General features: G+C 41.1%; 1 protein-coding gene across 1 annotated transcript in view; it reads left to right on the forward strand.

Annotated features, from left to right (window-relative positions):
• Nucleotides 1-15,435, forward strand: part of LOC121001848 (cadherin-9-like) — a 339,856-nt gene that overhangs the window by 65,216 nt on the left and 259,205 nt on the right. Inside the window, exon 2 of the mRNA XM_040433066.1 lies at nt 4,702-4,996. Coding sequence (XP_040289000.1) covers nt 4,702-4,996 — 295 coding nt within the window. The remainder of the gene's footprint in view (nt 1-4,701; nt 4,997-15,435) is intronic.

A 15,435-nucleotide genomic window follows, 5' to 3' on the forward strand; every position in this document is an offset into this window, starting at 1 on the left:
CGATCCAGGTGACATACAACATTTAACTCGGCCTGGGCGATCCAGGTGACATACAACATTTAACTCGGCCTGGGCGATCCAGGTGACATACAACATTTAACGTGGCCTGGACGATCCAGGTGACATACAACATTTAACGTGGCCTGGACGATCCAGGTGACATACAACATTTAACTCGGCCTGGGCGATCCAGGTGACATACTACATTTAACTTGGCCTGGGCGATCCAGGTGGCATACAACATTTAACGTGGCCTGGACGATCCAGGTGACATACAACATTTAACGTGGCCTGGACGATCCAGGTGACATACAACATTTAACGTGGCCTGGACGATCCAGGTGACATACAACATTTAACTCGGCCTGGGCGATCCAGGTGACATACAACATTTAACGTGGCCTGGACGATCCAGGTGACATACAACATTTAACGTGGCCTGGACGATCCAGGTGACATACAACATTTAACTCGGCCTGGGCGATCCAGGTGACATACAACATTTAACTCGGCCTTTGCGATCCATGTAACACATAACATGTAACTCGGCCTGGGCGATCCAGGTAACAAGACAAATGACATAGCCGGTATCTGCAGTGGCTGAACCTGGGTGATCCAGGTGACATACAACATTTAACTCGGCCTGGGCGATCCAGGTAGCAAGACAAAAACATATAGTATCAGCCGTGGCTGAACCTGGACGGACAAGGTAACATGCAGCCTGTGCACCTGAGAACACACGCCTGTGAGTGAGGCTGTGGCTCGTATATGAAGAGCCTCCGCCCCTCCCACAAATGCAGGCTGACTAATCAGCCTTACCAACATATATATACCAATGTAACATAGTAACATAGTACATAAGGCCGAAAAAATACATTTGTCCACCCAGTTCGGCCTGTCATCCTGCAAGTTGATCCAGAGGAAGGCAAAAAAAAACCTGTGAGGTAGAAGCCAATTTTCCTCACTTTAGGGGAATAAAAAATTCCTTCCCGACTCCAATCAGGCAATCAGAATAACTCCCTGGATCAACGACCCCTCTCTAGTAGCTATAGCCTGTAATATTATTACACTCCAGAAACACATCCAGACCCCTCTTGAATTCCTTTATTGTACTCACCATCACCACCTCCTCAGGCAGAGAGTTCCATAGTTTCACTGCTCTTACCGTAAAGAATCCTTTTCTATGTTTGTGTACAAACCTTCTTTCCTCCAAACGCAGAGGATGTCCCCTCGTCACAGTCACAGTCCTGGGGATAAATAGATGATGGGATAGATCTCTGTACTGACCCCTGATATATTTATACATAGTAATTAGATCTCCCCTCAGTCGTCTTTTGTCTAACGTGAATAACCCTAATTTTGATAATCTTTCAGGGTACTGTAGTTGCCCCATTCCAGTTATTACTTTAGTTGCCCTCCTCTGGACCCTCTCTAGCTCTGCTATGTCTGCCTTGTTCACTGGAGCCCAGAACTGTACACAGTACTCCATGTGTGGTCTGACTAATGATTTGTAAAGTAGTAGGAATATGTTCTCATCACGGGCATCTATGCCCCTTTTGATGCAACCCATTATCTTATTGGCCTTGGCAGCAGCTGCCTGACACTGTTTTTTGCAGCTTAGTTTGCTGTTTATTAAAATTCCTAGATCCTTTTCCATGTCAGTGTTACCGAGTGTTTTACCATTTAGTATGTACGGGTGACTTGCATTATTCCTTCCCATGTGCATAACTTTACATTTGTCAGTGTTAAACCTCATCTGCCACTTATCTGCCCAAGCCTCCAATCTATCCAGATCCCTCTGTAGTAGTATACTGTCCTCTTCCGTGTCAATTACTTTACACAGTTTAGTGTCATCTGCAAAAATTGATATTTTACTATGCAAGCCTTTTACAAGATCAATAATAAATATAGTAAATGTAGTAGCAGTATATACAGTGCCTTGCAGAAGTATTCACCCCCTTGACTTTTTTTGTATTTTGGTGCCTCACAACCTGAAATTAACATGGATTGTTGGAGGATTTGCATCATTTAATTTACAGAACATGCCCACAACTTTGAAGATGTTTTTTTTTATTTTTTTTATTGTGAAGCAAACAACAAATAGGACAGAATAACTGAAAAAGTCAATGTGTATAACTATTCACCCCCCTAAAGTCAATACTTTGTAGAGCCACCTTTTGCGGCAATCACAGCTCCAAGTCGCTTTGGATAAGTCTCTATGAGCTTGCCACATTTTACCACTGGGATTTTTGCCCATTCCTCCTTGCAAAACTGCTCCAGCTCCTTCAAGTTGGATGGTTTGCGCTTGTGAACAGCAATCTTTAAGTCTGATCACAGATTTTCTATTGGTTTGAGATCTGGGCTTTGATTAGGCCATTCCAAAACATTTATATGTTTCCCCTTAAACCACCCAAGTGTTGCTTTAGCAGTGTGTTTGGGGTCATTGTCCTGCTGAAAGGTGAACCTCCGTCCTAGCCTCAAATCACGCACAGAGTGGTACAGGTTTTACCCAAGAATATCCCTGTATTTAGCACCATCCTTCTTTAACTCAACTCTGATCAGTTTCCCAGTTCCAGCTGCTGGTGCTCTTTGGGTGATGTGATGTGTTGGGTTTGCGCCAGACATAGCGTTTTCTTTGATGGCAGAAAAGTTCAATTTTAGTCTCATCAGACCAGAGGATCTTTCTCCATACATTTTGGGAGACTCCTACATGCCTTTTCGCAAACTCACAACGTGCCTTATAGTTTTTAGCTGAAAGTAATGGCTTTCTTCTGGCCACTCTGCCATAAAGCCCAACTCTATGGAGCGTACGGCTTATTGTCGTCCTATGTACAGATACTCCAGTCCCTGCTGTGGAACTCTGCAGCTCCTCTAGGGTTACCTTAGGTCTCTGTGCTGCCTCTCTGATTAATGCCCTCCTTGCCCGGTCCGTGAGTTTTGGTGGGCGGCCGTCTCTTGGCAGGTTTTCTGTTGTGCCAGGTTCTTCCCATTTGGTTATGATAGATTTGATGGTGCTCCTGGGGATCATCAAAGATTTGGATATTTTTTTATAACCTAACCCTGACTTATACGTCTTAACAACATTGTCCCTTACTTGTTTGGAGAGTTCCTTGGTCTTCATGGCAGTGTTTGGTTAGTGATGCCTCTTGCTTAGGTGTTCTAGCCTCTGGGGCTTTTCAAAAAAGGTGTGTATATGTAATGACAGATCATGTGACACTTAGATTGCACATAGGTGGACATCATGTCACTAATGATGTGACTTTTGAAGGTAATTGGTTGCACCAGAGCTTTTTATGGGCTTCCTAGCAAAGGGGGTGAATACATACGCACATGCCAATTTTCTGTTTTCTATTTCTAAACAATAGTTTTATTTATATATTTTTCTCATTTCAGTTCACCAACTTAGACTATAGTGTTCTGATCCATCACATAAAATTCATATTAACAAAACATTGAACTTAAGGCTGTAATGTAACAAAATACGAAAAGATTCAAGGGGGTGAATAATTTTGCAAGGCACTGTATATATATAAATATATATATATATTTGTATATCTAAGTGTCTTACGTTAGAAGGCAGGCAGTGCTCCAGATTTTTTGTATCTGATGAGCATCCCTATAGAGAGAATATTGTGCAATACATACTGTATATACATAGGAGTTTGCCCGCTAAATATACAGGTGAGTTACATCCCATCAACTAATACAGGGTTGGAATGCTGGCCTAATCAAGGTAAATTCAGGCCAGGTACATCCCTCTTTTAATCCCTCTATTAGCACGCTCCATGGCTCTGTGTTAAAATTGGAGGCAACAGGTGCTCATCCGGCAGACAGCAAGCGGTGTCCTGGATGCACGTCACCTCTCTTTTGCTTTAATTCCTGTGGAATACCTAAAAATTTCTAAAACCAGTTTTGAATAATTGCTTCTAAAATTCAAAGCCTTCTAACGTCCTAAAAAATAAAATGACATTTACAAAATGATGCCAACATAAAGTAGACATATGGGGAATGTTAAATAATAAATATTTTATGAGATATCACTTTCTGTTTTGAAAGCAGAGAAATTGAAATTTGGAAAATTGTGAATTTTTAATATTTTTTTGGTAAATTTGGGATTTTTTAATAAATAAAGGTAAAATATATTGACTCAAATTTATGACTATCATGAAGTACAATGTGTCACGAGAAAACCATCTCAGAATGGCTTGGATAAGTAAAAGTGTTCCAAAGTTATTACCACGTAAAGTGACACATGTCAGATTTGCAAATTTAGGCCAGGTCAGGAAGGGGGTAAATTGCCCGGTCTGGAAGTAGTTAAGGAAACAATGGCAAGCCATTTTTAATTGCCTTTTTCAATGACCTTCCATTGTGTTTGTGGTGATATCACACTGTGACATGGCATCACATTTTAAATTTAGAACTGTAGATTGTACATAGCTCTTTAAAGTGAGCAAAATAAGTGCTGGTGAGAACCAAAGGGACCAAACACTCAGCACACAAAATGCAATCCTTTAATCTAGGAACTGGTGAGAATTTTGACACCACTGAAGAAAGCATTTTACATTTCTCACAAAGGTGTTTTCTTTCTGTTCATTTCAGTATCTTAAAGCTATTTTTCAGCAGAGCAAAATGAGCAAATTATTAAATTACACTGTCATTTTAATCCATTTTTTTGTTGTTTCATTTTCTATTTCCCTTCAGTTGTACACAGATCATGATCATGGAGAAGGAAATTTAAAGTATATTTTATCTGGAGATGGAGCCGGGAGTGTTTTTATCATAGATGAAAATACTGGGGACATCCAAGCTGCAAAGAGATTGGATAGAGAAGAAAAATCAACTTATGTTCTTCGAGCAAAAGCAATAGACAAAAGAACAGGAAGACAAGTTGAACCAGAATCTGAGTTTATAATTAAGATTCATGATATCAATGATAATGAACCAAAGTTTAACCAAGATGTTTATACTGCAACTGTTCCTGAAATGTCAGAAGTTGGTAAGCAAAATTAAGATTTTATTTATCCTATATTACACTTAACGGATGGGTTGAGAATAAATATTATCTGGCTGATAATTCAGCAATTTACATTAGCGGGATGTGTCTTGGGGTCATAGTAATAGTAGTGGCAGCCGTGTAGAAGTAATTGTAGTGGCAGTAGAGATAATGGAAGTGCCAGAAGGGGGATTAGCAGCTAGGAGTAGTAGTAGTGGCAGCAGCAGCCATACTGCATGGAACATGATAGTAGACAGTAGTGTTGAGCGAATTGAAGTATCTAAAGTGTACTTCTATCCAAATTTCAGAGAAAATTCAATTTGCTGCAAAGCCAAATTTTCTCATGCTTTGTAGTAACAAATCAATGTCCCCAATAATGGCAGTAAAATTTTTTATAAATCAGCACGAAGAGGCAGTTGCAGCCATCTTGCTTGAAGATCCTGCATAAAGTATCTTGTGCTGTGACTTATGACATCACCACGCTGGCCAACGTGATGACGTCTTCACGCACCACGTGAGATTTTGAGCTGGATCTTCAGGCAGGGTGGCCTCTACACACTCAAATGGATTAGGTAAGTATGAATTATTTATTTTTTATATTATTATTACTATTGACCCCTGAAAAGCCTTGATGGTGTAAGTGGTCATGAAGCAAATAATTTTGTAAAAGTCAGTGAAGCAGTCAAATCAAATTTTCAAGAGCTTCTCTCATCTCAATTAGACAGAAAGATAGAGGCAGTGGCATGATCGGACACCATCAGCAATGGCAAATCAAAAGGATGTTTTGTACCCTGGAGGAGGATAATTTTGCCCATATCTGTGTAACACCACCTGCTGTGCAAGACAGTTGAAAGAAAACAAACTGGGCCAGTTCTGGCCACTGCTCTTATGCCTCCTGAGAAGTCCATGGGGTCAGGGAACAGGGTATGTGCTGGGGAAAGGCCATAGTCTTTTAGAAAAGAAGACAATTTGAAGCATTTAAAATGAATAAAATTTTGATGAAAGAGTGGAACTGTGCCACTCTGGATACCTGGCCAAAAGTCCAATTGGTGGAACATGGAAAAAACTGCAAGTGACGACATGGGGGAGAATTCAGTTTTAGAAAGGATGCGCTGCCCGTTGCCATATTGCGGACCGTATTTGCGGATCTGCAAAACACAGGCAGTGTTCCGTGGCCATTCTGCATCATGGATGCGGACCCATTCATTTCAATGGGTCCGCAAATCCGGAGAAGCAGAATGGTGTTGAACGGAACAACGAAACAGAACACTATGGAAGCACTACGGAGTGCTTTCTAGGGTTCCGTTCCGTGCTTCTGCACCGCACTTGCTCTATCTTTTTGTGGAACAGAAGGATCGCGGACCCATTCAAGTGAATGGGTCTGCAATCCCCATGCGCCTGCCCAGCGGTCCACAGCACGGGAACGGGCTTCACACGATTGTGTGAACAAGCCCCTAGATTGTATAGCCTAGATTTATTCCACCTATAAGTTGGCTTAGTTTTATATAAAAAAATGTTCCAAAATTTTGGCACAGGTTTGGAGCACACACATGCACATTTAGGCCATTCCTTTTTTTACTCCTAAGCCATGCAGTTGCCTTGTGAGGTATAAAAAGTCTAGAAAAATACCTGAATGCAGTGTAAAGCATGTACTTCAGTGTTTTGGCACAAATTGCAAAATTTTCTAAAGTAAATCTGCCCCATTATCTCACAGCAAAAAATGGCAGCATGAAATTGACATATTTCCCACTTTAGCATCTTAATTTTTTTTTACGAATTAGCGCTTTTTTGTTGTTATATGCAACTGTTTTATATGTGTAATATAATACATTGTAAAATGGTACAATAAAAACTAAATAAATAAATGTAATGCAATTAATAAGGCAGTGTACTACAGTGTTGGCAAATGTTTAAACATTTACAATCATTGCTTACATTCTGCATGAATTCTTCTTACTTTGACAACTGCAGAAAGATTCATTTCACAACTGCCCCAAAACTAAATGAAGTATTACACAGTTCTGGCATCCATTGTCACATTGATCTATGTTGCATATCTTATTATGTCAATGCATTAAATTGTGCTGGAAAAAAATGCCTAATGTAATTGCTTGAAGAAAATATGGATCATAAATTAATACAGCAGAAATAAATTAAACAATTAAATTTAACTAGAGATAGTGTTTAAGCTGATAAACATGATATTTTGTTATATGTCATATGCACATTTTTACTGCTTTCGTTAATGATTAACTTTCCTTCAACACTCTTTGGTAAAGTAACAGTGACTATAAATTACTTTTGAAGTTTTTAGAATTGACAACAAGGCTGTAAAAGTACCTGTGAAATATGTGATAATATTCTTTTTTTAAATTATAGCTATATTACCTATACAGACAATTATAAAACTGCCCACATTAAAGTAGTGGAAAAAAGTTTCATGCAAATACATTTCAAGTTCTAGTTTCTTTACTTTATAACCAATAATACCAGTACCTTCATTCTTTGTAATAAACTGGACACAAACATATTCATAAAAAGGTCACTGCAATGTAAAAATAAAGTCCACCTTCATATGGTTTTACTTAATTTGGCTTGTATTTTGCATCAGCATTTGTAAGATAAAATTTGGAATGGGCCCAAAACACAAAAAAGAAAAATACATTTCCTTGAAGGATCCTCCAAATTTTCGCTTGCCAGAATAACCATATGTTGTTTTCCCTTTGGCCACCTGATTTTTTTCCTGTTTTTTGTGGTATGATTTGGGTGGGTTTTTTTCAAACAGTGTGTTTTCCCACAAATATTTTTTTAATGATACTTTTTTTCCATGTAGAGAAGGTGTCAAAAAAACGCCAAATATGTCTCTGATTTCACATGTAAGTATACAGAGGTATTTTTCCATGAAAAAGAGAAGTGGGCAATTCCATTGGTCAGCATTAGGGATGAGAGAATTTTTAAAAAATTAAATTCGCCGTTTCACCAAATTTTTCTGGAAAAATTTGGTTCTATCCAAATAAGTTTTCGGCAAATTACATTATAAAACGGCTATTTCCCGGCTGCTGAGAGCCTTTATAGTGGTGTAAAACACTGTGCCTTGTAGTAACACGCATAGTGAGCCTGCTTTGTTAGTGAAATAATAATGCAAGTTTGTATGACATGGAGATGACAAGTGTTGCTCTTAGAATCACAGCATACTTCACTTATTTGGGCGGTTACTGGGCCAAAACTGACCAAATAACTCAAGTATGAACTCAGCCTTACAGGTCGATGTTAGCGCCAAGAGGAAGCACACTCCTTTTACACCATCGCCAGCTGATTCCACATAGATGTCTACAGAACTTGTTCTATTAAATGCATATACAAGTAGAGCCCCCCGGACACACTGGAGAGGGTGTCAGCAGTAAATTTGTGTTGACGTCACTGATTATTTTGCTCTTCCTCTGATCCATCAGAACAATAACCCACAAAAAACGGATCCTGTCTGTGGAGCATCCGCCTTCACTCGGTCAGCATTTGCACAATAATTCATCAGTATTGCTAACGCCCAAAAAAAAACAGGACTGGATCTAAAACAGAGATGACACATGTATGGAATATTTGCATGTGTTCTGTGTTTTCTACCCACTCCTGCTTTTGGCTACCAAATCATAAGCCAATTCTGATAAAAAAAAAAACAGGCCTTAAAGCTGCTACACAGACAAGATCCATTGTGCGTCTCATTTTTCCTTCCTTCTGACAGATCAGTCATGAAGTGGGGAGGGTGGAAACAGCATGAGAAGTCCACAAAGTGGACCTATGATATAGTGATGAGTTGAAAGCTGTTTTCGCTAATATTTTTCCCAATATCTGGGCCTGACACACAGACGCTATTGCAGCACAGATGTGACAATTTACTGCAGGAACCGTTTATAGGAAAATTATGGATAAATTATGGAAAAAATATATTTGTTGTCAGTAATATTTTCCCCATTTTCTGGGCCTGACACACACACGCTATTGCAGCACAGATTTGACAATTTACTGCAAGGACAGTTTATAAGAAAATTATGTATAAATTATGGAAAAAATATATTTGTTGTCAGTAATATTTTTACCAATATCTGACCCTGACACACACAGATGCTATTGCAGCACAGATGTGACAATTCACTGCAGGGACCGTTTATAGGAAAAATGTGGACAAATTATGGAAAAAATATATTTGTTTTCGCTAATATTTTTCCCAATATCTGGCCCTGATACACAGACGCTATTTCAGCACAAATGTGACAATTCACTGCAGAGACTGTTGGATAAATTATGGAAAATATAATTCTTTTCAATAATATTCTTCCTATCTCTGCCCCTCACACACAGAATGTATTGCTGAACAGATGTCACAAGTCACTGCAGACACCCACTATAAAAAAGAATCAAAAAGTATGGGGAAAAAAAATGAAGACTACTTTGCAAGATTAAATTGCTGCCACCACACACAATAGTCCTTAAAAGGGCTTTTGGGTTTTTAAAACATTTTAAAATTGAATAAATTGCGATAACAAACTCCCTACACTATCTGTCCCTTCCTAAGTTCTCCTTAATTCGCAATGAGCCGAACCTGCGTCATCGGGTGCTATAAAGTATCGCCATGTGCTGAGCATAGCGATGTTCGAGCCGTACAGGTATTCGGCCGAGTATGCTTGCTCAACACTACTACTGGTGTGATATACCAGTTGCCCCCCAAAAAAGTGATTGAAGCAAGGGTGTTAAATAGAGATGGCCTTGTGGTTTGCCCGGCAGTCGTTTCGCGGCGAACTTTACGTGTTCGCGATTTGCCGAACATATGGAGAAATTTGCGGCCACCATATTCTTTTACATTGTGAAGAACTTTGACCCATAACTCATCCATCAGGTGGTACAGGACAGCCAATTGAGACATTTCAGCACATGGACGTACCCCCTACCTTATAAATAAACCTGATCTGGCAGTCATTTTACATTCAGTGTTTTGCCAGTGTAGGGGGAGGTTGCTGTGTGGAGCAGAGACAGGCTGTTAGGGACACCAAACACTAGCTATTAGGGCCACAAAAGTAATTTTAAGGACTAGTATAGGTGTGCTATCGATAGGTGTGATACACAGAGGGGTGCAATATACTTATAATATACTTTTATAATGAGTCAAAAACACATAGATCTATATAGTGATCACCTGGAAGTCAGGGGCCTAGGGGCTAGGGGCTTACTAGGGCCATTTTTAGATAGGGTAAGGTTCCGGACGAGGTCACTCTTATCAGGGTGGGTGGTCTGTGATTAGGCTATCAGGGCCAGAATAGCACCCCCCTGTAGGGCAATATCAGGGACAGTTCTTTTCCCAACCTGTCCTTCAATACCACATCATCATCTAGCCCAGGGATGGATGTTTTTTTGCTTTCCCTCCTGGATTCATCGATGTGCACTGGTACCCCCCGGATTGTGGTAGGACCTATGGTTTCTGATTTGGTGCCGCCGAGCATCTGATTTAGTGCCGCCGAGCACTTGTTATTGCGTAACACATCTATGCTTTTTGGTTAACTTTAATAATTTAATATATTTTCATTTTGAGAGATATCTTTTCCATTCACACGTCAGCAAAATGGGTCCACATCTGTTCCGCAATTTTGCGGAACGGGTGCAGACCCATTCATTTTCAATTGGGCCGGAATGTGCTGTCCGCATTTGCGGAATGCACATTGCCGGTGTTCGTGTTTTGCGGATCCGCAAAACACTTACGGATGTGTGAATGGACCCTCATAGTAAAATTATTGAAGGTTACGTTTTATCTTCACGTATATTCTAATGGATTGCCTTCCTTGTACAATGTTATGATATACTTTCTATGTTAGAAAGTATATTATAGTGCATTTGTATTGTGCGGCAGTTGTGTGCGGTTCTGCTGCGATACTGCAGGTATATAGAGGGACAAGCGCTATTGGAACAAATAATTTCTACTGGTGTGATATACCAGTCCCCCCCCCAAAAAAACTGATTGAAGCGGGGTGTTATATACCAATATACTTTCTTTATAGTGCATTTGCGCATGCATGTACGCGAAAATTAAATTGCCGATATTTCGCATTGAAAAAAATAAAAATGGAGATTGAGAATTCTAATAATACATCTGGTATGTCACTGTCCATGTTGTGGGACTATTTGTGCACTTCTAGTAATTATTTCTTGGCTGCAAATATGAGCTAAAGGTTTTTCAGGTTCGCCTGTCATTAAAATTAATGGGACCCGCCGCGAACATTTGATCGTGTTCGCGCGATCGCGTTCGCGAACCGTCCCCAGAGATGTTCGTCCATCACTAGTGTTATATACAAATAATATACTTTCTAAATAGTGCATTTGGGTAGTGCAGCATTTGTTTGCGGTTTTGCTGAGTTACTGCAGCTACACAGAGTGACAAACGCTATTGGAAAAGATAATTTATATTGGTGTGATATACCAGTTGCCCCCCCAAAAAGTGATTGAAGCAGGGGTGCTATATACCAATTACATACTTTCTATATAGTGCATTTAGGTAGTGCAGCATTTGTTTGCTGTATTGCTGCGTTATTTCAGCATAGAGTGAAAAACGCTATTGGAACAAATAATTTCTACTGGTGTGATATACCAGTTGGACCCCCCCCAAAAAAGTCATTGAAGCAGGGGTGTAATATACAAATAATATACTTTCTATATAGTGCATTTAGGTAGTGAAGCATTTGTTTGCGATTTTGCTGCGTTACCGCAGCTACATAGAGTGACAAGCGCTATTGGAACAAATAATTTCTACTGCTGTGATATACCAGTTGCCCCCCCCAAAAAAAAAAAAACTGTGATTGAGGCAGGGGTGTGATATACCTTCTTCCACAAATACTGCTCTTCACAGGGACTTTTTTCACAGGTTCATTTTGAAAATGACAAGCAGAGGAAGAGGCAAGCTATTCTGCAGGGGTGGTGGGGGTTGGGCAGGTGCACCAGGCCGGTGCCTAAGTGGGAAGTTGCAGAAGGTGCGTGCGATTACGTCAAAGGACACACCAGACTTGGTTGAGTGGCTTACTCAGCCTTCCACTTCTGCACCCCAAAGACACCACCACACCATATCCACTCCACTCGAGTCAGAGGAATTATTTTCCCATCCTTTCCAAGACCTTACCGATGCGCAGCCATTCTTGGCATCGGATCAGGAAGATGAGGTATCAACGGTCGCCACCCAGCAGTCTGACGACAATACCCAGAACAGCCCAAGGAGGGTGGTCCCCGCTATTGCTGACGTTGCCATGCTGTGCTGTGGCTGTTGTGCCTGGAAGCCAAGAGCCACACCTGTCCTGCACTGCTTTCACAGGCTGATCAGTGGCTAACACCGCTCAATTTGACAGTTGGTAAAGTGGTATGCGACCACAGTGCCAATCTGCTGAGCGCGCAGAAACAGGGAAAAATGACACACGTGCCATGCATGGCACACGTCCTGAACTTAGTCGTGCAGCGATTCGTTGGCAAATACCCCGGGGTCCGGGATGTCTTGCGGCAGGCCAAGAAAATCTCTGGCCAGTTTAGAAGATCTAACACGGCCAAGGCTCGCCTTGCTGACGTTCAGCAGCAACACCACCTGCACGTCATACGTCTGATTTTTGACTGCCCGACACGCTGGAACTCCACCTTGTATATGCTTGATAGGCTGCTCCAGCAGAAATGTGCAGTTAATGACTACCTGTACAAACTCTACGGCAGGACAGGTTCTGGTAAGCTTTTTTTTTTTTTCACCGAGCCAGTGGCTGCTCATACACGATGCATGCAGACTTCTGCGGCCATTTGATGAGATCACCAAACTAGTAAGTCGCAGCCAGTGCGCCATCAGTGACATTAGATCTTACAACTTCTTTCTGGAGCGTACATTGCGTTGTGTCATTGATCAAGTTGTCGAGGAGCAGGAAGATGAGAAAGTTGCAATGCTGGATTAATTTCCAGGGGGGGCTACTCCATCTGATACAAGTCAACAGGAGTCTGAAAAAGAGTCAGAGGAGGATGATGCCGGGGCAGAAGTGGAGCAAGAAGAGCAGGCTTTAAACTTTTCTGGGATCCCTGGTGTTGTCCATGGCTGGGGGGAGGAGAACGGGACGATGAGCAGGAGCCAGGCCACTCCACCACTTCCAGTTTAGTGCAAATGAGGGCCTTCATGCTCCAGTTTTTGAAGAGGGACCCCCATATAAAAAGCATAAAGGGCATGGACCAGTAATGGATGGCAACGTATTTAGACCAACAGTGCAAAAACAAAATGGCGGACCTGTTACCAGCATCACAGAAGGCTGTCAGAATGCAGCACTTCCATGCCTTGCTTCGAGAAATGCTGCATTACGCTTTTGCGGCCGCTGGCAGAGGAATTTCCACTCACAGAGAAACAGTTGCGGGTACCAATCCTACAGCACATGCAAGAAGAAGGCAGTTTGAAGATGTGATGGTCACTTCAGATATGAGATCATTCTTGCAGACAACCCATCTACAGCCGCCCTCCGGATCCAGCCTCAGGGAACACCTAGACCGACAGGTGTCCGACTACATTGTGTTCACGTCTGATGTGGATGCTCTGAGAAGTGAGGAACCCCTGGACTACTGGGTGTGCAAGCTTGACCTGTGGCCAGAAATGGCACAATTTGCTATGGAACTCTTGGCTTGCCCCTCGTCCAGTGTCCTGGCCGAAAAGACATTCAGCGCAGCAGGGGGGATCATGACCGATAAGTGCACTCACCTAGCTCACGACAGTGTTGACTACCTCACATTTCTAAAAATGAATAAGGCATGGATCTTGGAGGAATTCAACACATGTGACTAGTCGACCACGTTTAATTGAATTTCCTCATGACAGCCAACAAATATCCGCCACCACCCAGAACAAATAATGGTCCCTGTATTAGGTAAATACAGCGGCATAAAAGGCCTTTTCTGTCCGGTGAATGCCTAATGTTTTGGGCCTCTGAGGAATTCAACACCTGTGACAACCACGTGTTTCAACTGTTATCATTAGGGGGATTTTGTTAGCCATGTTTTTAATCCAATTTTATATTTTTTTTCTTTTAAACATATGCATTTGATCAATATTTGTACTGGTCTACAGTAAAATTGATATCCATTGACTGTCTAATAGACCTCCAGCCACATAATCACTTGATCTTTTCTGTATGGTGAAAGCATCATTTTTGGGGCTTGTAATACACTGGCCTACAGTAAAATTGATATCCAATGACCGTGTAATCTACCTCCAGCCACATACTTACTTGTTATTTTATGTATGCTGAATGCATTTGGTTCTAAGAGACCCATCCTGACATGTCAGTTTGAAGATTCCCTGGATGAATCAGAACTTTGTGCTATTTTTACACAATTGGATAGTTATTTTATTGGATCCACTTTCTTCATACTCGATTGAGGATATCAGAATCACCATGACCACGTGATACATCACGTGACCAGCCAGCACTTCCTGCCGACACATCACGTGACAAGCCAGCATTTTCTACCTTCATTTGGTGTGGCTTTTGTTTTGGCCCGTAACAGCAAGACGTACTACTTACTTATTGTGAGGACGGTATTTCCATCTGAAGACCTCGGGATAGGTAACAAGTGGTGTTGGACTCACACAGCCGTGGGACGCCTTGGCGTGTGGGTTATCAGTACCGCACCACATTTGCTGAACTTTGTTTGGATTTAACTATTGCTGCGGGTCCCTTTGACTGGCAGGTTTTTTCAGTATCTACAGTATCTGTGCACATTCATGGTGTTTCATATGCATCAGCCCATTTGAAGTTGTATTAACTTTATTCATCGTTCCCAGGGCGTTTATTCTTTTAGGAAATACGCTCACAAGCACTTTATATAGAGTACAGTACATCCCCAACTGGAGTCTCATTATCCAGGTTTTTATTTTTATTTTCAGTTTTTATTGTATTGCATTCTGATGTTTATTAAATGTTTTTATTAATGATTTTGGTTCCATATGCCCTTAAGTGAGTGCTCTGACTATACTATACTTTTTATACTTGTTCTTTTATGTACGCTGAATGCATAATTTTTTGGGGCCTGTAGTGCACTGGCCTGCTTTAAAATTGATATCCAATGACCGTGTAATCTACCTCTAGCCATATACTAACTTGTTCTTTTATGTATGCTGAATGCATAATTTTTGGGGCCTGTAGTACACTGGCCTGCTGTAAAAATGATATCCAATGACCGTGTAATCTACCTCCAGACTCATACTTACTTGTTCTTTTATGTATGCTGAATGCATAATTTTTGGGGCCTGTAGTCCACTGGCCTGCTGTAAAATTGATATCCAATGACCGTGTAATCTACCTCCAGCCACATACCTACTTGTTCTTTTCTGTACGGTAAATGAATAATTGTTGGGGCCTTGGAGGAATTAAACACCAGTGACGACCACGTGTTAT

This window comes from Bufo bufo, chromosome 5, assembly GCF_905171765.1.
Source record: "Bufo bufo chromosome 5, aBufBuf1.1, whole genome shotgun sequence".
NCBI classification, from domain to species: domain Eukaryota; kingdom Metazoa; phylum Chordata; class Amphibia; order Anura; family Bufonidae; genus Bufo; species Bufo bufo.